Raw genomic sequence first — 24317 nt, 5'->3', positions numbered from 1 at the left:
GAGCCATTTGAGTCTGAGAGGAAGAATACGAATTCCCAAGCAGACATGGCCTGCTTTTCTATAGGTCTTTATCTGCTGTAGAAATCCTCTCCTATCTCTGTTACTGTGTCTGTGGCTTCAGGAGCAATCACTTTGTAATTTTTTTCAGTGATGTGTTGAAGAATAAGAGGTTTTAAAATAAAAAGCAGTGGTTAAAATATTAAAGAAGTAGGAGGCAGAGGAATTTAGGATGGTTTGCTGTTTTCTTCTAGCTGTTTTCATTGCAAAGTGTTACACAAATTTGTCTCTTCTGTCTGAAAAGCACTCACCAGTTGTGTGTTTGATGCAAGTAAATGTGGATGATGTTTCCTGTGTTACTCCAGTTCACTTAGTGAGAATTGCAGTATTGTGCTCTGATCAGAAAAGAAGTGGCAATGGGAAGAAACAGGCTTTGATACTTTTGATGTGTTATCCTGTTTTTTTTTTTTAAGAGTTACACACTGTTCCTTTCCTTTTTTTAATTAATGCTTACTCAGTAAAGTTGGAATTCATTTCTTGTAGAGCATCGAGAGAAAATCCAGCCATGCAAGAAAAGAAGAGATCAAGCATTTGGCAATTGTAAGTATTGAAACGCAGCTCACTGGCGAAACCAAATAAAAGACCCTCACTAATTAGCTGGCACATTTCTATATGTTAGCTAATTATCTTTTGGCAGATGAAGATGTCTTAACTCTTCTCCTCTTGTTACCTAGCATGCCAGCTCGGTAAGGCTGTTCTTGAAGACAGAATGTATCGTAAGCTGCATCACGTAGTGAATGGCTGTGCACTTTGTGAAGTTAAATGCCAAAGTGCTGTATTTTTTTATTCTAGCCTGATATGCACCAGGACTCTTGTTCTGATTGTTATATTACTATTCTTTTTAATGGTGAAAAATAGAAACCTGAATAGCTCGTGTGGATTGCATTTATTTCAGCTTCCTTCTGTGAAGTCCAGCTTAATGGTTGTTTAATCTCTCCATTCTAACTTCAAGCTCTTTAAATATGGAAGTGTTATTCACAACAAAATAACTTGTCAAATAATGCTTTTGATTTAGTGGTTTGCTGATAACTGTTCTCTTTTAGCCTGGGAAATGGAGTTTTTAAAGTGCTCTGTGCATGAACTAATATGCTTCATAAAACTGTCTTCCAGATGTGATGCTCACATCCTAATTTTGTTGGTTCCCTGTAGATGCTCATTCAAGATGCAGATCCCATTAAATCAATAGACAAATGGGATAGTAATTCCTTGAGAATTTTTCTTACTGACATGAGTTTCTATGCTTTGAGAGTGTTGCTGAGTGTGGTGGCTGATGCTATGTTGAGCTCCAGTTTTAGTCTAACTGGCTTGAGCAGGCTAGCATATGCAGTGTTTTGTCTGCATAGTTAAATTTAGATGCAACTTGCAAGTCTTAATTTCCATCTTTGTTTTCTTCTAGCTTTAGCAGGCTCTTCAGTTCATCTAGCAATACAGCTAAGAAACCAGAACCTCCTGTCAATGTAAAATACAATGCTCCAACCTCACATATTACTCCATCAGTCAAGAAAAGAAGCAGCACCTTATCTCAGTTACCCAGTGACAAATCTAAAGCCTTTGAATTCCTCAGTGAAGAGTAAGACATTTGCTTTTATCATCCTAGATATGCTTTATCAAGTATTCTTTTATTCCTCTGAGATAAATAGTATGCTGATAAGTGAAGTATAATGTTCTGAAATGAGTGTTGATACATAAGAAATTAACATGGTGCAGACTGAAAGGCATTGCTGGATGAGAACTTTGGGAGCCTGGCAGTAGTATTCTATTTGGTAAATATCACTGCCTTTCATAAAAGTGCATTTAGGCACAGGATGCAGCACTTGGTACACTTTTATATACAAGTGGTATAGCTGAGCAATAACTGTACAGGTACTTTCACTTTAAATTCAGTGGAAAAATAGAACAACATGAGTCAGGCTAGCAAGTGTCTATTATTTTTCCCTCCTGTCCTTCTTTTTTGGCAATGTATACTTTTGGCTTACAACTTTTAAAGCTTCTAGTGGAGGTACATGACCCAAGTTTATTGTCTTTAAGGATGCTGATAACAGACTTTCTGGTTTTGCCTGTCTTTCACAGGTCTCTTAGAAATAGCCTACAGGAAACCTGGTGTTCTGTAGGTGATGTGTGAGAAACTAGCGATCTCTTTGGTAACCCAGTGCTTCCACAGAGGTCTTGTATTGAGTTTGACAGCAACTCCCACTAAACAAAAGATTTTAAAGAACATAAATAATAGGTTCTTTAATAATGATTCTTCCCTAGAACTGAAGCCAGTTTAGCCTCACGCAGAGAGCAGAAGAGAGAGCAGTATCGCCAAGTGAAAGCACATGTTCAGAAAGAGGATGGTAGAGTGCAAGCATTTGGCTGGAGTCTACCTCAGAAGTACAAACAGGTATAAGGCTCATGTTTTCAAATGTAGTGGTAACAACTTCATGTTTTGTGAAATTTGAACAGGGAATAATTTAAAAGCTTGTGCTTTGTGGTTAAAAGAGTCTTTCTAATAAAAACCACAGGGCAAAGCTCTTAATTGTGTTTAATGAAGTCTGATCAATTGATTCCAAAGATTGTAAAACTCTTTTAAATAGGAAAACCTTTCTGTTTCTTCTTTTTTTCCCTAGGTGGCAAATGGTGGCCAGGGTGACAATAAGATGAAGAACTTGCCTGTACCTGTTTACCTGAGACCTTTAGATGAGAAGGATACCTCTATGAAGGTAGGGTGTACTTACAGTGATGATAAAGAGACTCAGATACCCTGTAATTTGAATAGTCTTATTTTGGCCTCAGTTGTTTTCTTTTTTTAAATAAAGATGTTTCTTTCTAAAGCATAGGCGAATTGTAAGTTAAGCTTCAGTAGAAATGTACATGACTTCAAGGTTAATGAATTCCTTAAAATGGACTACATATATATAGTGATTAGTAATCATTAATAAGCATTTTTGAAGTTTAACATGTAAGTGAAGTATTTATTTTTCTTTCAAGCTGTGGTGTGCTGTAGGGGTAAACCTGTCAGGAGGGAAGACACGGGACGGTGGGTCTGTGGTTGGTGCTAGTGTGTTCTACAATGATGTGGCTGGTACGGACGCAGATGGCAACAAGCAGCAAACAGGATCTCAAAGTAGCTTAGACAGACTAGATCAAGAGCTCAAGGTAACGTCACCTGAAAGGCATGTTGAATAGTTTATATAGTTAAACATCTTTACAAAATGTTAATCTACAGTTATATGATAATCAGGCTTATTACAATTAGGCTTATTTTTCTTGGGTAGTCACCACCCCAAGTTGTTTGGGTTATTGAATCCAGCTACAAAAATACTGGGATTATTTCCTGTGTACCAGCTTGCTGGCAAATCTGAGGAGCAAATCAATTTTGCATCAAAATCATGCACTTCTCATACTAGTCCTGCCAGCTTTAAAAGGCATTTGTTGACAGAATTGTTCATGTTCTGACTGCCATTTAAAATAAGGGATTTTAGGTGTCTCTGGCATTATTTAAGCATGTGTTAGTCTTCATGTTTTCATGAAGAAGCAATGAATAGAATTCATATTAAGAACATAAAAACAAACCTTAACTTGGAAGTGCTCTGGGACATCACATTAATCTGTGGTGATACTGAGTATGGTAGCTGGCATGTAATTATGTTCTTATGTAGCTTTATACTTGTCTAATTGTGTAATTGTGCAGTATAATTTTCTATAGTTTTCTACACAAGCATAAAATATGAAGGGGTCTTGTATTCCAGATATGTAGAGAACAAGTACCTATATGTGTTTTTACAATGGCATTAAAGATATTTAACGTATCATATTTATGTATCATTCAGTAGTTGGTAATGCAAGAACATACAAAACCAAAGGTAATAGTTCTATTCTTGTCCCCCTTGCTGTTGTTTTTCACTTCTGTTTTGCCTTTATTCTCCTTCAGGACCAGCAGAAGGAGCTGAAACATCAGGAAGAATTGTCCAGTCTAGTTTGGATCTGTACTAGCACACATTCTGCTACAAAAGTTATCATTATTGATGCTAATCAACCAGGAAATATTCTGGACAGTTTCATTGTTTGCAATTCTCACGTGCTTTGTATTGCCAGTGTACCAGGTAAAGACCTGTGATGGTTTAGCTCTTACTTTAACTGCGTCTTATTTGGATTTTCTTATGCAATGAAGGACCAAAGATGGGGTAATTGGTTTAATAAAATGTCACTGTAACAGCAAGAAAAAGTGTTTAGTTGTAGAGGAAACTATTGGATTTCTCCTGTTCCACTCTTTGGTTACTTTCTGACCTGAATTAACTCAAAGGTAGAGAGGTGTCAATGACCAAGACTATTTTGTCTGCTATATTATAAATTGTGCAATAGTGCCAGTGCTGTATGGAAATAAGCAGTTGGTACTTGTTGACACATCATAAAGGAAAAATGTTGGCTTTTTAGACCTTCAGCCTCTTGGAGATAAGGAGCAGATCTTGGAACTTCCTATAGGGGGAATCCTTGTTACATTGAGAGTGTATGTGGATAGTGTACTGAGGGTAGTGTAATAGGAGGATATTATAGTTCTGGAGAAGAACTGATTGTGCTTTTGGATTTCTTGGGTTTTGGCTTATGCTTATTGAAGATAATGCTTTTACTTTGTGAGCTTTGTCAGCATCTTTAATGTCTGCTAATCATGTTAATATAGGATCGTAGATAGGTATCTGTGTGTTGAATCTCAGTTGCTGGAGAGTTCATTCAGTTTGAAGCTTAGTTTGTGACTAGATAGAAAATTGAGTCACCTTTATCCCTTCAAGAAGTGTGAGTTTAATCTCTTTCAGGAGCAAGGGAAACCGACTATCCTGCAGGAGAAGAAGGGTCTCAAGAAGCAGATCCCAGTCAAGTGGACAAGTCCTCTCTGTGTGGAAGCATGACTAGCAACAGCTCTGCAGAAACGGATAGCTTGCTGGGAGGAATAACAGTGGTTGGCTGTACTGCAGAGGGTGTTACAGGGGCGCCTGTAGCTCATGATGCAAATGGTGCCTCACCAATGACAGATAAACAGTCAGGTATGAAAACCTTACGTGTGCCAGGGATGGCCAAACACCACGAGGTGTAAGTGAAAGATTAATGGTTTAAGTATTTAATGTAACTGCTTCCTGTAAGCAGTGGTAACATGAAACAAATACCAAATATAGGAAATGGTTTGGAAGTCTGACATATTTGCACTGCCTAATTGTAGCTGAACACTTTGTGGAGGTGACATGAAATGGGCGTACAAAATGCCTTCTGTAAAAGACTTTTCAGAGAAATCTTAACTTGTGCTTGGTCTGAAAAGAGCTTTTAAGTTATTCAGTATTTGAAGTGCAGATCTTGCTGACAAATATTAGGGAGAATGTGAATGCCTTCAATCTTATAAAGTCTTAATAGAGATTTAAGTGAAGCTGCTTGCTTTACTGGTATTCTTAATACTTTGTATGCCCTTCAGAGCTGTATGGTGATATGATTGTTAATGGGTATGTGGTTGTTGGATTTGTTCACCGCTATTCTAGTTAATCACTTAAAGGGCAATCTGTACTGTGAGTCACTGGTTGATACTTCAAATACATTTGACACTTGTTGACACAGTGTAACCTACTAAAGTTTGGGTGTTTGTAATCTGATTTTTTTTCAGATGAACTCTAAAATCTGGATTGTGACCATCTAGTTATTACAGCTGTTCACTTAGTTCTGGCTTACTTAAATAAATAAGAACAATTTCACAGCTGTTAAGCTTTTCAATTTTTTTGTTCCATAGATACTGCAACTGAAAGTAATTCAGTAGATGAGAGCATTCCAACAGCAGAGGAGGCAACAGAAGCAACAGAAGTCAATGCAGGGACAGAAGACACAGCTGATATTGCACAAACTGGAGTCTACACAGAGCATGTCTTTACAGATCCTCTGGGAGTGCAGAATACAACAGAGGCATCTCCAGTGTACCAGCCAAGGTACACAGTCTCAATCCTCATACCTCTTAAAATGTATTTAGAAAGAAAAATACTATGTTTGTAGGAACATAACGCAGGGATGAAATAACTACTGGGGTTTTTTTTCCTTGTTAAGTATGTTGAGGTTTATATAAGTAGTCTTGGTATAAGACACTCTACACTTTGCTTGCATGGAAGGGTCACCTCTGTACAGTCGTTTGTCTGTGAACTCGTATCCCTTGAGTACTGATACCTCCACAAAGGAGTAGTGAGTGTCTACCACTTTGTCACCATGTCCTCTCACAGGCTTCATGTGAATGGCATCAGAGATGCCTGTTTAAGTTCTTTGTTTGATACCTAAATAACTTCCAGGCAACTGGTTCTTCAAATGTGTGTTGCTTTTCTCAGAATAGTCAATCTGTGAGTAGTTACAGGAGTGGAGTAGTTTGAAAGCAATCAGTACTTCAGATCTTCAGCAGTCTTCACTCTTCAGACACAAAAATATCATACAGCTTATTTATCTTAATGTGTACCTCTGCTGTGTCTCTTCTGCCATTCCCCAGGGATAACAATATTGACAAGTGTGAATGGAACCTGAATTTCCTTTTATAAGTAAACTTTTATAATTAACTGGAAGTTTTATAAGTAACTGGAAGAAATTCATTGTTATGGAGGCTTTCATCTTTATCCTTGTACTTTCCTGCTCAGTTGCTGGTTTTGTAAAATGCCTTATGTCCTTCAAAAGTCAGTGTAGAAACTTAACAGCAAAGAATTGAATGTCAAGGTTATAATCTGAGTAATCTGTGCACTTTATTCGATATATTTTAACTGTGCTTTTTTTTTTAGTACTGAGTCAGAGTTATATAAAGATGTTGCAGTTTTGCCAAATGAGCAAGATCTTGTGAGAGAAGAAGCACAGAAGATGAGTAGCCTTTTACCGACAATGTGGCTTGGAGCACAGAACGGATGGTAAGAAAATGCTCATCTTGTTCAATTCATTTGGAAAAACTATTTTAAACTTGCTTCTTGTGCCTGCAGGCCCGATAACTGTCTCGAGTCAAGATTAAGTGTAAGAAGACCTCAAGAAAGCCAAAACTTTGTGCACTTTGCTACATTTAGGAATTACAAAATTCAGAGTGTTGTAGGTGATGAGCAAGCTCTTTTTGGTGGATAACACTTGAACCTGCAGAAAAGTTTTGCTTGTTTTTTTGTAGTCAAAGAAATTAAGGTCTTATGATCCCGTAGCGTTCAGTATGTTGTTACACGGGAAAGATATACTGCCCTTTTTACTGCAGTTGTATCTGCAAAGGAGTTATGTTTTAGGCCTCTAAAAAGCCATCCTGCTGCTTAGAAGCTTTTTCTATACGTATTTTTTAGTGGAAGATGAAAACTTATTTTCCCTTTGGTGGAATTCAGTTATAGGGGTTTTGCTTGTCTTTTTTTTTTCTGTCTCGTAGACCCTTCCTAGTGCTTTTAATCCCTCCTGATTTGTCTTTGCAGCCTGTATGTTCATTCGTCAGTGGCGCACTGGAGGAAATGTGTTCATGCCATTAAACTTAAAGATTCTATTCTCAGTATTGTGTAAGTCCTGAAAGATGTAAATCGTAATCAAACTTTGTTAAAATATTTGCAAATTAGTTTTATATTTCCTCCTTAGATATTGGGAATGTCAGTTGCCATAAATGCATGCATGTTTTTCAAGGGGCAGTAGAAAACATTTGGGGAGTAAGGAAAATAAGAGGAATCTTCTGTCTGTTGGAAGTACTGTAGGTCAAAATGATCTGTAGCTGTATACTTGGTATGCTTAGTGGTTGTATGCTCAAAACAGATGTAGGTTGTTATCGGTGTTTTCTTCAGGCATTGTAGCTAGATGTGTTTTAAGCTTTCTGCACTGGATTTTGAAGCCTTGTTACTGTCCCTTCTCTTGAGCTATATTGTAGAAATCGAAACACTAGGGCTAACATCACTATAAAAAGCATGCTGAAATCTAAAATGTTTATACCTTTGAACTTGCAGTTTGAGAAATGCAGTCTAATAGTGTATATTCTTGTGCCTCCTTTTCTTCCCAGACATGTAAAAGGAATAGTATTAGTTGCACTAGCTGATGGAACACTAGCAATATTTCACCGAGGAGTTGGTAAGCATTCTGTTGGATCTTGAAACTAGTGAGGTTGGAACAGCATTTAGGGAAGAAATGTGCCATTTAGAAACAACGTTTTGAAAATGTATTCCTCAATGGCCTTTTTTAGAGGTTGGAATCTTGAGAAATCTTCCAAGTATTTTAGTTGCAGTTTTGGGTACCATTTTGCACTGTTGCGGTGCATTCCTAGAATTCTTTCATACTCTGAGAAGGAGGAGAATGGGATCTATCCGAGCTAAATAGTGGAAAGCCTGTTGATAAAGCCATCATCTCTTCTGCTGCTTTTGTCATGCTCAGTAGTCATGTCTTCTGTTTTGTTATTGGTGTTAATAATTGTCTGTGGCCAAGTCCTTCAGTGAGAATTTTGTGAACTCAAAGTCTCAGTGGTTTATAAACTTCAAGGATCTTGAGTGAATGTCAGTGATGATCTGTGGCTTAGCTCAGTCTACAGAAGAATTTTGCTTGGTGTTGAATGACCAAATTTAGTATGTTTTTAGGAGATTTTTGGTGCCTTTCTTAAGATCTTACAGCATCTTCTAAAAAAATCTTGATGTACTGGCCAACATTTGTGTTCAGTCAAGCAGCGAGTGCCTAGTGCTGTGTGGGTAGTTGCTTGTTGTAATGTATGCTGCTGCCTGTCCAAGTAAAGCATTTAGCACTAGGTAATTTGCTGGTTTTAAAAGTGTTTTGTTGTGTTTTGAACATGAGTCAGTGTACAACCTTATTATACTAAAAACGAAGTAGCATTTGGGATGTTGGTCTAACTAGGGTTTTTTAATGAGGAGTCTAGCCATAAATTTGCATTGATATATCCAGGGTATTACAGTGCTTTTAAAAAATAAGACTGTTAAGATATTTGCCTGTACTTTGAAGTTATTTTTCAACTCATAGGAACCTGTGCTTTGTTTTGTTTCTAACTTTTCCTTCTGTTTTTAAAGATGGTCAGTGGGATTTGACGAACTATCACCTCTTAGACCTCGGCCGGCCGCATCATTCAATAAGATGCATGACAGTGGTACATGACAAAGTGTGGTGTGGGTACAGGAACAAAATCTATGTTGTTCAACCAAAGGCCATGAAAATAGAGGCAAGTTAAAACGGTGTTTAAAATAATTCGTTGTTAGATTTTTAATGCCATCACGTGCCACAGCTCAGACTCCAGAGAACAGTTGTTTGGTCATCAGTACAGAAACAAGCAACCGAACAAATTTGTCTTGGGGAAAGACTATTACATTTTCTTAAGATATTTTCATTGTTTAGGAAAACTTTAAGCCATGATGAGACAGTTCTCATTTATTGAAACCAATTTGGGGGTTGGAGGTAGTTCTCCCCTTCTAGCTGGCCAGGACCTGGAAAGTGTCTTAGTGCAGAGTTTGTAAGGGTAGCTCCCAGCCTGTTCTCTACATGCATGCCTCATTATGTTCTCCACCCACCCTAACCTTCTCTATAATCTGTCTTTGCATACTTCAGAGGTTTGTAAGTGTTAATCTTGGGTGTACTCTCCCTCCAGTTATGGAATAGTTTGTTTATATAAGGTGTGTAAGCTGGTGTTTCTGCAGTGTTGTGTGTGTACCTGACATCTCAAGTACAGAACGGATGTAAGGTTTCTGAACCATTAGCAGAATTAGCACTTCAGGTTTTGTTAATTGGCCTGACGCGTGGGTCAGACCATTTGAGAGTGACTGCTCAGCTCTTCTGAAAATATCAAGCGCCTAACTGATAATCTGTTTCTGTGAAGACTATATATATGTATATGGGAAAACCAAAGTGAAGGAATGCATACAACAGTGGAATTGTTTGTGTACCTTGCATGGTGGGTTTGTATGCAACAGCAAGGCTTAACAGAACTAGGAAGAAAACTACTTTTTGGGCACATGTATCGTGTGCTGTGACAGGAGGACCTCATAACAAAAAGGTGCCAGGTTAAATGGAGGCAGAAGCCAGAGTAGGCTGGGATATGATATGTAAATGAAGACCTAGTAGGAAACTACGGCTTTGAGATCACACTCCAGGGAAGGGTATCAGCATTTTTTTACTATTAATTTATCAGCATTGTATGGCAGTTGTAACTTAAGCTTAACACCATCTGCTAGCGATCTTGTAAATTAAAGGGTCGTAGTTGACTTAAGAAAATGGCCAGTATTGGCTCTGAGAGTAACAGAAGTCTCTTACTCTTTCTTGTTTCATCTTCTAATTTAAACTCTGATCTTTTATAGAAGTCGTTTGATGCACACCCAAGAAGAGAAAGCCAAGTGAGACAGCTGGCATGGGTGGGTGATGGGGTATGGGTGTCTATTCGTCTGGACTCCACCCTGCGTCTCTATCATGCGCACACGTATCAGCATCTACAAGATGTGGACATTGAACCTTATGTAAGCAAAATGCTAGGTAAGTTGATAAGAAAAACTGTTGTATTCTTACACCTCTTTCTGTCTGGAGCTTTCTTTTCCTGTTATGGATCAGACGGTTCTCATGGCAAACTAAGGGGAAGGGTGGATTGAAGTCACATCCTGTTTGTGACAATTTGAATCTGGAAGTAGAAGCCTAAGTCAGTCTTTAAAGCATGATGAGGATGATGGATCTTCTGATACAGCCAGCTGGTCCTATCTGGTATCTAAGGTGTCCTTAAAAGCTCAGAACTAATGAGGAAAATGGTGATTGGGTTGGGCAGGCATCAACAGAGATGCTAAAATCTTTCTCTTTTTTTACTGTACTGATGCCTTATTTTAAATCTTAAGAGTGGGAAGAATTCATTACTTGCCTGGAAAAACTGCCTCTTTTTCAAGAAAACACAAATGCAAAATGGCAATTTTTTATTGATCTTGAAGCTAATAATCTTTCTGAGATTTTTTTTTTCCATTAATGTTCATGTAAGAGCAGTTTGACCACCTACATAACTCAACAAATAAAGGTCATGAGATACCCTTTACAAGTAACTACTGAGCCATTGCATTTAGCTGCTCAGCTGCCTTCTGCTTCCCTCATAGTGCTAATGGATGAGAAATCAATTTTAATGGATGGGAAACCATTCTCTTACATCTGTAAACTCACCTTTTGTTTTATTTGAAAAGCTACCCTGGTACTGTAAGCCCCAAAAGATTTTCCTCTGCAGCATTATGGAGCATTATTTGTGCTTTCTCACAGTTAGTGTTAGTCTCCTTCTGTGTAGGTTCACAACTTAATTGCTGTAGCCTTTTAGGCTATCTTTACAACTTAAATATTCCTCTACCTTGTTTCTGTTTGAAGTGGGAGGGAATTACTTGTCTGCGTGGTTTGGGAGTTGGAGTTAAGATTCTGTTATGGAACTAAAATTATTCTTGCTCATAATTTTTGATGAAAAGCATCTTTTGTTTTTAGGTACTGGTAAACTGGGATTCTCATTTGTGAGAATCACAGCTCTTATGGTGTCTTGTAATCGTTTATGGGTAGGAACAGGAAATGGTGTCATCATCTCCATTCCATTAACAGAAAGTAAGTAAAATACAAATGAATAGCACTGTGCAATATGTTGTAGACACAAAGAGAATATTTAACGCCATTCAGATGCTTGCTAATGGATAGAAAGCTTTACTGCCAGGTGTGAATCCTTCAGGTTTGTAACAGATTGGGCCTGTGTGGTGTTCAGCAGCTAATCTGTGCACGTGGTTACAATTACTCTGAGAAAAAAGCACATCTCCAAAATCTCCTGTACTTCAATTTGAGCAGAGTTGCTGTAGCTTGAATGAAAGAGTCGCTTTGAAGCTTTGGAGCTGTTACAGATATTAGCAGCATTTATAGAAGTTTATTGTTTGTAAGTGATGACTTTAGTTTTCTAATTAATGTTATTTTTGATTACCATGTGGTCACCAAAATAGTTTTTTGTTTGATTAGAGCAAGTTGGTGGTGTTGCTAATTTCATTTGCTTTAGTTCATGAGAGTTCATCACAAAGCTGGTATAAAGGACTGGAACAGCAGTAGTACTGACTGCATTAAAGGATATATTCAAAGTTACAGGAGTTCTAAACACATTCTAAAACAGAGCATGAACTTCAAGGTAAAATTCCAATAATGCACATCCAGGTATTTGCTTAATATCAGACCCCAAACTCTTGTCATAGCCTGAAACTACTTGGGGGTGGGAGATGGAGCATTCAGACATGGACAGTTGAGCCTTGGGAGAAGGAAACAGTCTAGTTCAAGGGCAAAATAAACCTTAAATAGGTAAAGTTTGGGAAGAATCTGTGTGTAATTTGATTGCATTTAAAACAAAAACCCCAGTGCTTGTGCCTGAGAGTAATGTTAAAACACATGGACAGAAGTTTCAAAAAATAAAATGCAGACGTTTGATAGTCCTGGTTGTACTGTTGCTATATAGAAAGTACAGTCTGACAGGTGTCATTTTAGTGTAATTTAATAGGAAAAACTCTTCATGGTGTATCTGCTTTGTTGAACAGCACATACATGCGTTGTTTCTCACACTGTTCCATTACATTGTCCATCCATTCAGTAAATGTCTTTTTTTGCATTGCATGAATATATTAAGGGCAGACTTTCTATCATGAATTTGAATTACTTTAAATCATGCTTTCAAAAATTAGAGCTCTTAATTTGCGTCAAGCTTAATTCAGTGTTTCCAGAGGAGTTTGCTTTTAGCATGGTAGTGAATATGAAATCAACCCTATTAAAGCTGTTCACTTTAATTTCAGTTTTGTTGGTTGTTCATGAATCAGAACAACTCGTTGGGGATAGCCTGAGAGTGGGTTTGAGAACCTTTGTTGCAAATAGTCATGGTTGTCAAAAGCAGTCACGTCCTCAAATCAGCAGTCATGTATTTTAGTTCCCTGGGTCTCAGTAGCAGGGCATCTTCGAGATCTGCAGGTGATGTTTCAAAAGGCACTTGGAAACATGAATTGTTATTTACCACTTTGGTAGCCTTCTGCCAAGGAAAGAGCGAAAGGGGAAACGCTGATAATCAGTAATGAACTTTGTGGTGACAAAGCACATACAAGTGGCAGTGCTTTTGTTCATTTTGTACTGAAACTCTATGACAAGATGCTGTTCTTTGACTTTTTATTGAATCATCTGTAATTAGGTATTTACTGGTTTTAGGAGCTAAAATTTTAAGCTCTACCTTATCAAAAACCAAAATATGAATGGTGGGTTCTCATTAATCCTTCTCCTCTACTGTCATACCTATCCATTTCCCCTTTCCTCCTTTCTCACTTTAGCTGTAATCCTCCACCAGGGACGTTTACTGGGGCTGAGGGGTAAGTGCAGATCCTGAACAAAAATCTATTTTCAGGCTTCTAATAGCCACTTCAAGGCTGTTTCCCACTCCTTATAGATTTACCCTTTGTATGTTCCTAAATGTTTTTCCACTTGCAGTTACTGCATTGCAGCAGTTTTATGTTTGCTAAATGGCCACCAATCTGCTCAGCAGTTTAGCATATCATCCTGTGTTGCAGCTGAACTTTCATCCAGACTTTGTTTTTCTTCCAGCCAATGTGATACCATACCTTTATAACTTTGTCATTAATCCACATCATTTACTGTCTTGTTACAAATCACTGTTTCTTTCACTACTCTGATAGTCTTTGGAATGGAGATGGCTTGTATGTCTAGCATGAGTACTTCTGTTTTAATGGATTTTAAAACTTTCTGGTTAAAAAGTAGATGTAGAATGATAATAGGGTAGCTCCTTCATGCCCACAGGTGGCTATATTTAGAGACTTTATACTGGCAAGGGGATACCCTATGATTAGTTGGAATGAAACTGTCTTTAATTATATGCTTAAGTACATTGAATTTGCTCTTACAGAAACACATTAGTGGTACTTATTTTTCCATGGAAGATACAGTCCTTCCACAAATTATTTCCTTCCAAAAGTAGGGTATTGAAATCTGGTGTTTATGCTAGACTAATAAGTATCCTGCTCCATTTTCTGATGTACTTAAAATAACGAAGCATGCAATCTTTTTTCTTTCCAGCTCTGTCTTGAATTGGCATTGCTGCCCTCCTGTTTCATTTTTACCTAAGTTGGCTTTAGCTTTTAGATGGTACCATAAGGTTTCTTAACAAATAGTCAGTTCTGTAATTTGTATTTTCAACTGAAAACCACTTCTTTTACAGCTAATAAGGCAGCAGCAGGCTCTGGAAACCGTCCTGGGAGTGTAATACGTGTATATGGCGACGAAAACAGTGACAAAGTGACTCCAGGAACATTCATACCATATTGTTCAATGGCACATGCACAGCTTTGCTTCCATGGGCACCGTGATGCTGTTAAATTCTTTGTGGCAGTACCTGGTGAGGTTTTATTACCATTCCTCCAGTGCAGTTTCTTTTTCATCCTCATTTGCTTAGTTAAACGTAGTGTTTAGGCAAAGATAGCAAGTGTATGAAATCATGCAGTCAGAAACAATTTATCTTTTATTTGCAAGACCTGTCTGACTCCCAGGTGTTTAATGGGAGGAAAAGGGTTTGGTCACAAAGAAAGAAGTGCTTTGCTTCCATCTGGGCAAAAGGTACTATGATAAGTGAGCACTTACCTATTAAGAAGGCAGTCAACTTCTAATTAATGTCCAATTTAAGAGGCTGATACCATGCAGGAAGGATGAGCTACTGAGGGAGTAGCCCCCGGGGAAAGACTGTCAGCTGAAAAAGCAAAGAGTTGCCTAGAAGGTGCAGTGCTGTTTGAATGGCCCCTCGGCTCTTCTGTGCACCTTGTGTGCTGCAAGTCAATGACAGAAGTTTGCCTGATGGGCTGGCATGCATTGAATCATTTCAGTTGTGTGTCTGAAAGGCTTTAAGTCTGTTTTAATGTCGTTCTCTAGATCTGCATGCCTGGGCTGTGAAAAATATCAGGAGGCTTTTTATTCTTTGATTTCCATTGAGCTGACCTGAACAGATTCTTCATCTCTTTAGAGAGATGAAATCAGAGCAAAGCTCTGTCCCTTGCTGAATTGATACTAGACTCCAAAGTTAAGTGTATCGTTAGGTATTATGTCATCTAGTGACCAAATGGAAGCGGTGGTATTCTGCAGGATGTGACATAAAAATATATTCTCTTTTTAATCCAGGTCAGGTTGTTTGCCCACAAAGTAGTAGTGGTGGAACAGAGCTAGCAGCTGATAAAGCAGCCCAAGAGTCCTTCAACCAGAGTCCCTTAAAATCAATGTTGGTGATAAGTGGTGGAGAAGGATACATTGACTTCAGAATGGGTAAGCAAACTGAACTTAAAGTTAGTTATAACCTCTTCATACTGCAAGGTCATTAACCAGATAATAGCTTGCGTTGTGATTGCAGGGTGCATTTGTGTGGCCAGTCAGTATATGGTCTTTACTAAGCAAGCATAAGAGTAGAAGTATTTTTATTCTCACACACACACCCCTTCAGCTTTTCCTCCTCCCAGGAAACCATGACCTCTGAGATGACTGTGGAAAAAGGCTTATTTGAAACTGGTTTGGAGTCATGCACCACCTTACAGTTTATGCTTTCGTTCTTCTCTCTCAAACTGCTGGAATACATGTCCCTTGGTTACTGATGATAAAGTCAAGTGTTACGTGAAGGACACTGAAGCTAAAATTTACTCGTTTTTGAGTGGAAAGGGAAAAAGTTCACATACCTTCTCATGCCCTTCTGATTCTGATCACTGCTTTTCTTGACCAGCACTGTGGCATGCTCTAGCCCATAGAAGATTTCTTGTTTAAATGTTTGTTTGTACTTTGTTTTAATTGAAGCTTTTGGGGAAATAAAGTAAGAGTGGTTGTGGTTCTGTGCTTTGAATCTGCAGCTGGAGACCTTACAAAAAGGGTGTAAAAAGGAGTCACTACTCCTGGGTTTGACCCTTTGCCTAAATCTGTCTAGAGTGCTTTGTGCTTTTCAAAAACAACCAAATGGCAAAAAACCCCACAAAAACCACAACAAAGAACAGCCCATGAAGGCCAGACCAGATTCTGTCACCCCACTGCTCAGTGATAAACAAGTTCCTGCTGTTAACCCTGCTGGAATTACATGGGAGGCAGGGCTTGAGCAATTCTGTGCCACACTCTAGTGAGTACTAATACCTCTGCACTTGTTCCAAGCAAGCTGGTATGGCCACATACCAGATGGGCATTGTGCTGTCCTTGTGGCATGATACAAACCTATGAATGTGTCAATGCTAGAGCTGCATTATCTCAGCCATTATCACATTATTGCAGCAATGGCTTGAGCAAGTTAAGGCTATTCTGTGTTTAGATTCCTCAGTCCTCCAAAGTAGCCTAACCAGAAAACCAGCCAAGCTGTGACTTGAAACCTTCCTGAAGTTGTAGGTTGGTTCCAGTTTCATCTGATTAAACTGATATTCTGCTGTATCACAAGACTGCCTCTGTGTTATTACTGTCTAGGTGCAGTTCTGTTCAGTGGCTAGTCTGTCACCTTGATCCAAGTCAGCTCATATCACCAAGAGTTTAGATGCAGTTACAGAACTGCTTTTCTCTTTTGAAGAGCAGTAATGGAGAATAGGCTTAGGGCTGTCTTGTGCCAGTGTGTGCAGAGCTGTGACAAGCTGTGAACAAGTGGAAGGAAGGGGAAAGGTGAAGTGTGTAGAATATGGGCACTGACAGAACTGCAGTTAATTTGGGGAGCTGGAATTGAAGAATATGACCATCAGAATACTTGGCTCTGAAATAATTATGCAACAGACTTGCCATCTGTAATGTATATAGTCACAATCTTGAATCTGATTTTATATAAGCATATGGCAACTGCTGTCTTTTAGTGTATTTCCTGTAAATCTAGATGCTACTTGTCTCGTTTCAGTTGGTGTTAATACTATTCTTTATTGTCAGCCTGAACCAAAGCTGTTGTTTTTCAGGTGATGAAGGTGGCGAATCTGAACTCCTTGGAGAAGCTCTACAACTTGAACCTTCTGTAGCCAAAGCTGAGAGGAGTCACTTGATAGTGTGGCAAGTAATGTGTGGCAGTGAGTGAGGAGCCTGTAGGATGCAGCTGGAGACCTTAAAAAAACATGAGAAAAAAGGCAAAAAAAAAAAAAAGCTTCTGCATGTTTTTTATTTTGTGAAACCTGTTTCACTACATGATGTTGAAGCGTTTCTTTGCTGTTTAACTTTATATTGCAAATCTGTCATACCTTTAACTATACAGGAATTAGCTTGTGCTGTTTTACTGCACCCATGTTACATGGAAGAGTATAATGAAATCAGATCTTTCTCAAAACTGGTGCGCACACCATAGTAAGCAACTGAGACATTAGTTTTACTGTACCACAGCAATCTAATGTAGCTCACTTCTTGGGTAGTCTCACTTGAGTTAAGTTTTATTACAACTGAGCTTCAGTTCACTGTATAATGCATTGAGTAAAACAGCAAAGTTATTCCCAGAGTATTAAGAAAATGGACAAATTATAAGATGGATTATTAAGACTCATCCAAATACTCAGTGAGGGCTAAAGCACACTGTAAATTTCCGCTTTTGTTTCCAAACTTGGCAATTCTTGCTTTTACATAGTGTAAACGGTTTAATTTGTTCCATCCATCAGAATTTCTGGGGGGAAGAAGAGATTGTATAGGAATTAAGATGACAATATTTAAATAAAATCATGTGTGTTCACTATTGAACCTCTAAAGTTTGAGAACTGCTGCCCTCGATGAGCAATTTCTGAGCATAGCATTTTTCCATCTCCCTGACATGGAACTATTCGGTTTGCAAAGGGTATTCTTAGGATGATTTAAATTTGGAAGTAACTGTAAAATTATTGACCAGGGGATATGTTTTGTTCTTTTCTTGTCTTAATTCCTTCTGTCCTAAGCACTAGAATGATCTTCTCTGCCTAGCTGGTCAAACTCATGAGGCACTACATGTGTGAAGGTTAGAGACCTCGATTAGAGCATGAGAAAAGACTGAGGGTGTAGAGGAAAAATGCGTTCTGCCCAAGTGAGATTGTAAAGGAGCTTTAGTGCCAGAAAATTAGGTAGAAAATGTATTTTTTTGGTAGTTGCATATCCCAATTAATAAAAAAAGAAAAAAAAAATGAAGCAACAATGTTAGCAGGTAACACTAACTTTGAGTACATTGATGGAAGTCTGGAGACTCTAATATTAGGCTGACATTCTGTCTACTCACCATCTATTTTTTTGAACCATAAGTGTGAGTTGAAGACTGTCTTCCTTTTACTTTGAATTTCTTACACTCAGCATCAGCCCTAAGTTAAACACTTCATGATTTCTGTACTTCAGAATGCTTTTAATCCCAGATTTGTGCTTTCATTTAGTCTCTGGAAAGTCAAAGTTTTGAGGGGTTTTAACAAACATCTGGCATTTGCCCCCCAAAAAAGGCTGGGACTGTTCAGATTAGCAGAGAAAGGGAGTGACTTGATGATGGGAGAGAACTGAACAGTTTCAGAGGAGTAAATATAGAAACACTTTTATAAAACTGCCTAAAGATTTTTATGCAATAGGAGCAGTTCTGGTCTATCAGGCAAACATGTGTTTATATATTTTCTTAATTTTTTAAATGAACACATTTAGCTGAGGTCTATTGTGTAAATATATATTTAGGCAGCTTTTTCAAATGCGTATCATAGCTGATAAACCAGAAAGCCTCCATTCAGGTCTATTGGTTAGATTTATATGTATAACTACTTTTTAAGCAACATATTTTGTACACAGCTGTTCTCTCGTAAATATGTATTTAGGACATAAACTATGTAGTAAAAGAATCCTTATTAAAGATATCTAATATCTTGGTAGTATTTTTCTCTTCAGAATGCCAAAAGTGATGAGAGCATGTTGTTCGTAATTTGCTTTCCAAATTCATCTTTAACGTCACTCTTCAAGTACTTTGGCTTAAATATGAAGTCTGGGAGCTTTTCAAAATCATACAAATACAGAAAGTAACCTGAATAAACACTCTTGGACCTATTTAAAGCTTACATAGACATGTATGCTGAGCCTGAAGCCCATCTCAGTTAACTTACAAAATTGGATGTCAAAGCAAAACGCTGTCTGGACTTTCACTGTTGTGCAGAATCTTCACTGTGAGTGGTGCAGTTCCATTGCTTCTCCTGCCATTTCCTGTAATGGTTTTGTTTCCTCTTTGGGAGGCACAGTCTCCAAAGCTTCTGCTCACTGGTTGATTGTCACATTCTCATGTTCTCAGAAAAACAAAGCGCACAATTCCTTGGTTCTTGTGTAGCATTTTATGTGTCATTGGTGATGAGCTGTTTTCTCGGAGCGGCTTTCCTGCTGTATCAAACAGAGCAGTTCAGTCTGGCAAGTGTGTACCTGGTCTTTTGCCAAATGTATCTGGTCCACCGTGCCATTTCAGTCACCTCAGTGGGCCGACTCCTGCAAATATTTCAGAGAATGATTGTTTCTGTCCAAAAGTGGAAGGGTTTTAAAGAACACTGTAGGATAACGATGTACCGCTGTGGGTGTAGATAACAGGCATGTGCACTTCTCTGTATTCCTCATTTGAAAACTTTATCCCCTGTCCTAAGGTACAGTAGATTAAATGGGTCCCTATTGTCGTCACAGTGCACTGGGATTTCTAAACCCTCCTTCAGATGGCTTTGAATGGTGAATAAAGCACTCAAAACCCTGGGCATCGAGATGACAATACACTCCTACAAATCCGTCTCAAGAATGTGTTTATGCATACACTCATGTGATTAAAGCATCATATAAATAGGAGCTAATCTCTTGATAGCTACAGCTTGTGAATAGTTTGGGAACATTTCGAGCACAAAATATGCAGCACATTACTTGCCTGGGTAAGGGTGTTTGCATGGTAAAGGTGAAATGCGTTGTATAAGCTGCTGCATTGTCCATTTCTTGTAAAGGTCTTCCTGCGTTGGATCAGATAGAGCTGACAGAGCGTAGACACTTTATCATAGGCTGCCTTAGTAACAAACAAATGTTAAACCTGTTTTATTATACTAACTGTTCTAAAGAACGTGTGTCTTTTAAAATGCTGTGTAACTGAATATTTATTTCCATGTGAGTATTATAAAAGTTACCAAAGGATTAAACCTGACTTAGCACTCTTGTAAGTGGCCCTGTTGAGGCAGTGTCTTGTGACAGCCCTGCTCTGTAAAACAAGACACGATAAACTCAAATCCAGTTCTTTAGGGAAATGAAATGGGGGGGGGGGGGGTGTGTCTTTTTCTAACAGGGTTATGCCATATTGTAACCACCCATGTTGCACCTCAGAGCATTTTTCTATACACTTAATGTCTCTCCCACCCTCTAACAAGATTAAGTTTCCTTTATTAATTTCTGTTGATGCACATTTCTCAATCTTTTAAGCATATATTTTAAAAAACATTTTATGGTCTGTAATTTTTGGAAGTTTTGTCTGTTGGGACACTTTATGCTGAATTTTACTTGCCTCTGTAATCTGAGATGGATACTACAGCGTTAAACTTGCTGTCTGTTAAAACTTGAGGCTTCTTTTCTGTGAGCAGAAAAGCTCATATAGCAGTGTAGTTATTGCAGTATTTATTTCTATTATTGAATCCATGGGGTTCAGAATGTAACTTTGTACATGAAATATATATAAATATGTATATGAAACATGCATCGGATTGGTGTGTTCTTTGTAATCTGTTACATTTGAAGGTTTTTGATGCTACCAGAAGGCATAATCATGGGGTATTTTACACTAGCAGCCAAATGCTGCCGTTGTCAATAGAGGCAGCAATGTATCTGAGTCAGCCCACACCTAGTGTAACCCTGCTGTCTCCTCCTGGACCCAAGTCAAAATGCTGAAGAACATCTTTGTTCACTGACTGAGTGATGCCCTGCATTGATGGGGTAGGAATCTAGATGAGATCTGCCTAACTGCAGCTCTGGTTCTGGTCCTGGTCCTGGAATCTGGTGGTCAAGTTTTCTTAGCACCTTACCAAAGATCCACCTAAGCTCACACATACGGTGGCTCTGTACTCTGGAGCAAAGGAAGATGCCTGTTTATAAGGCAGAAGAATGAGGACTCGGTGACAGGAGACTCATTCCCACTGCAGAAACAGGACACTTGGCTAGAGCCAGGGTTTAAGTTTTTCGTGGCTCATCTGCCCCTTTCTATCCACATTTGTCCCTGATCGGTATGTGACAAGTGGCTGTGCTGCTGGAAATACTTGGTTAACCTTGGGTATAATGGAGTGGGGGGACCTTGGTGTGCTTGGGCACAGTGCTGTCTGGTCCCTGTGCAAGCAGATGTTGCTGTTGTTCCTCTCCAACAGTAGTGAAGGGCCCATGTAAAGTCCTTTTGTTGCTTTTGAATATCTGTAGGATGCAAATACTTAATACTTGCAGGTGCAAATGTAGGAGTTGGTTCAGAAAACATAAAGTGTCCTGTTACCAGAGCTGCACAAACTTGAAGTGGAACCATCTTAGTGATTAAAACAGTATCTTTTTGCTCATTTACTTGAGTTTTCTCACAAGATTTTTGCCTCTCCAGAACAGCTGAACTGACAAAGTTCCCTCCTGGCAGTGTTCATTCTCTGGATGTATCCGTTCACATGGCGTGTCACATCATTGCAGCATGTGTATGTATGAAATGAGAGGAAGCATCATCCATCTTCACTCTGGGGATGTTTAAGCTCTTCTGGCAGCCCCTCAGGTCTGTGGGTAAGTTAATGGAATTGTGAAGTAGGCTAAGGTGTTACAAAGGATAGCTGGAGGCTGAAGTTTGAGGCCATTATAAATACCCATGTCCTTCTGCAGTGAACGTGGTGATAACAGGGAAAGTGACTGCAGTTTCTGTAACAGATCTTTAGAAAGTTCTCTCAGTTATATTGATCTCAATTTGGAATATGTAAAATGTTAATAATCATACAGGAAGTGAAAAGGTTTAAATGTGGATGTGTTTTGCTGGAACTTGAACCTCAGGCTTAGAGAGAATCAGAATTTCCCTTTTTCTACAATGACAAACCAAACTGAGATTCTTTTTACCATCACCCCCTATTTTCAGTATGCTGTCATCTGTTTGAAAGCTGCCTGAGCAATGCAGCTTGTAAAGATTATTTAACATTATGATCTCCTAATGCACAAGTGCCCCTTAATTCTGCTGTAAATCAAGCTTTGAGAGGGCCTTGGGCTGTACCCCAGTTCATGCATGGCTTTGGGACTTGTTGCACTCTTCAGAATCCCAGAATGGTTTGGGTTGGAAGGGACCTTAAAGCTCACCCAGTTCCAACCCCTGCCACAGGCAGGAACACCTTCCACTAGAGCAGCTTGCTCCAAGCCCCTGTGTCCAACCTGGCCTTGAACACTGCCAGGGATGGGGCAGCCACAGCTTCTCTGGGCACCCTGTGCCAGCGCCTCAGCACCCTCACAGGGAAGAGCTTCTGCCGAAGAGCTCATCTCAGTCTCCCCTCTGGCAGGTAAAAGCTCTTTTCCTTTGTTCCCATCACCAGATGCCCTTACAAAAAGTCCCTCTCCAGCTTTCTTGTCAGCCTCCATAGGCACTGCAGGGCTGATTTTGCATGCTTCCACTAGAAAAGCTTTTTTTGCAGTGACAAACCCAAGGATGCGAATTGCCTTCTTGCTTTTCAAAACACTGAATTGGTGGTGGGAAGGGAGCTGATGAGAAGTGGCGTGGGTTGCTGCTTGTTATCTGCTTGTGCTTTTAGGCAGGATGGAAGCCCCAGGTTTGTGCACTGTGTTCAGACACAAGGTGGTGCTCTTACAATTCAAAGGCAACACGGAGACCTAGAGGGAAAACGGGCTGGAGTATCCTCTCCTCCCTGCCTTTCTCCCAGCATCCAAGTTCCCGTTTTCCTCTAGCCTTCAGGATAGTCCAGCTCCAGTTTGCAGGAGGCATGTTAAGGACCCAGCTGCGTTCATACCTGCCTGCAGAACTGCAGTTGAAAAGCCACAAGCCAGCAGCAGGTTTGGCTGTAGCAGTGAAGGGGATGATGCTTCTCACATGTACCCATGGACCTTTCCAGCCCCAATGGACTTTAGGCTCTGCAGGCGGGTTCTGCTGTCACCCCTGTACAGAGCATCACTGCTTTGTTGGCTCTCAGCTCTGGAACTTAAATGAGTAAAGAAAAGAAAACCCAAACCATGTAAGTTGGAAACCCTCCCAGACTTCACATCTGCTTTTCAGTTCCACCTCTCTGCATGTGGGGACATGGGGAGTGCTGCATCCCAGCAGTGCTGGCCCTGCCCTCACTCTGTGCTGGTGGGGATGGAGCTGCCACCAGCCAGGTCCCAAGTCTGGTGCCATTGTCACTGTCTCATAGCCTGGTTTGCAGGCCTAGTTCTTGAGGTCTCCTGTTAACATAAGATGAGGCTGATGCTTGCTTTGTGTTTAAGGGGGAAAGATGCTGGTAAGTGCTGTATTGGGTCAGACCATGCATCCCGCTGTCCTGTCTGATAGTGGCTGACAGCAAATGCCTGCTGGAAAGAGCAAGAACACGGTAGATCCATAGGTCACCCCACACCCTGCTACGCTTTTGGGCTTGAAAACTCCGCTTGTACCTTGTGGAAACAAGTGGATTGATGGGAAATGGTGCAGCTGCCTGCATCTCAGCAGGAAATTGGAGAGCATATTGGTTTGTGAAGGCAGCGGGAATGCCTCTGGATACTTCTCTGGATGTGGTAAACACTGAGAATGAGATAAAGCTTTACATTTCTTCCACCAGTTCTGTTTGTTCAGGCATCAGGTGGATGCTGCTGCAGGGATGTGGCTGCCACGCACGGCTCTGTCCCTGCTCGTGTGGGGCATTTGGGATTTGCTCCCCGGGATGGCAGAGAGATGTCTGTGGGGATGAGGAGCACGTGGCCACGTGTGAGGAGTTTCAGTCTTTGAGGTGTATTGGTTCTGGCTGGGGTCCAGTTAATTTTCTTCATAGTATCTGGATGGGGTGATGTTATGGATTTGTGCTGAAAATGGTGCTGATAATGCAGGATGTTCTGTTTCTGCTGAGCAGTGCTTGCACATTCAAGGCCTTTGCTGCTTCTTATTCTCCTCTGGCAATGAAGAGGCTGGGACTGCACAAGATGTCAGGAGGGGACCAGGAGAGCTGACCCCAACTGACCCAAAGGATATTGCATGCCACATAGCATCATGCTCAGCATAGAAAGCCGGGCCATAAGACGGAAGGGGGAGGATCTTTGGGGTGATGGCATCTGTCTTACCACACAACCATTACGCCTGATGGAGCCCTGCTCTCCTGGAGATGGCTGAACACCATGGGAAGTGCTGAATGAAT

The 24317-nt window shown here is 39.8% G+C and overlaps 1 protein-coding gene across 5 annotated transcripts in view; it reads left to right on the top strand.

Annotated features, from left to right (window-relative positions):
- Positions 1-20676, top strand: part of SPAG9 (sperm associated antigen 9) — a 63731-nt gene extending 43055 nt beyond the window's left edge. For 2 of the 5 annotated variants that reach the window (XM_057418640.1, XM_057418642.1), the window contains 18 exons: positions 541-597; positions 1454-1627; positions 2311-2440; positions 2667-2759; positions 3028-3195; positions 3971-4142; positions 4851-5078; positions 5807-5999; positions 6825-6947; positions 7479-7559; positions 8048-8115; positions 9057-9205; positions 10335-10506; positions 11476-11589; positions 13326-13364; positions 14228-14404; positions 15178-15318; positions 16956-20676. In XM_057418640.1, coding sequence (XP_057274623.1) covers positions 541-597; positions 1454-1627; positions 2311-2440; positions 2667-2759; positions 3028-3195; positions 3971-4142; positions 4851-5078; positions 5807-5999; positions 6825-6947; positions 7479-7559; positions 8048-8115; positions 9057-9205; positions 10335-10506; positions 11476-11589; positions 13326-13364; positions 14228-14404; positions 15178-15318; positions 16956-17071 — 2395 coding nt within the window. In that variant the 3' untranslated portion in view covers positions 17072-20676. Of the gene's footprint in view, positions 1-540; positions 598-1453; positions 1628-2310; positions 2441-2666; positions 2760-3027; positions 3196-3970; positions 4143-4850; positions 5079-5806; positions 6000-6824; positions 6948-7478; positions 7560-8047; positions 8116-9056; positions 10507-11475; positions 11590-13325; positions 13365-14227; positions 14405-15177; positions 15319-16955 lie in introns of those variants that run through there. The other 3 variants (XM_057418641.1, XR_008973422.1, XR_008973421.1) reach the window with 3 other exon arrangements.
- The last annotated feature ends 3641 nt before the right edge of the window (positions 20677-24317 follow it).

This window comes from Pezoporus wallicus, unplaced genomic scaffold (assembly GCF_028554395.1).
Source record: "Pezoporus wallicus isolate ANWC-B61680 ecotype Strahan unplaced genomic scaffold, APGP_CSIRO_Pwel_v1 contig_3710, whole genome shotgun sequence".
In the NCBI taxonomy this organism is placed as follows: Eukaryota; Metazoa; Chordata; class Aves; order Psittaciformes; family Psittacidae; genus Pezoporus; species Pezoporus wallicus.
The sequence above is the reverse complement of the archived record's forward strand: the minus strand, read 5'-3'. Positions and strand labels throughout refer to the sequence as shown.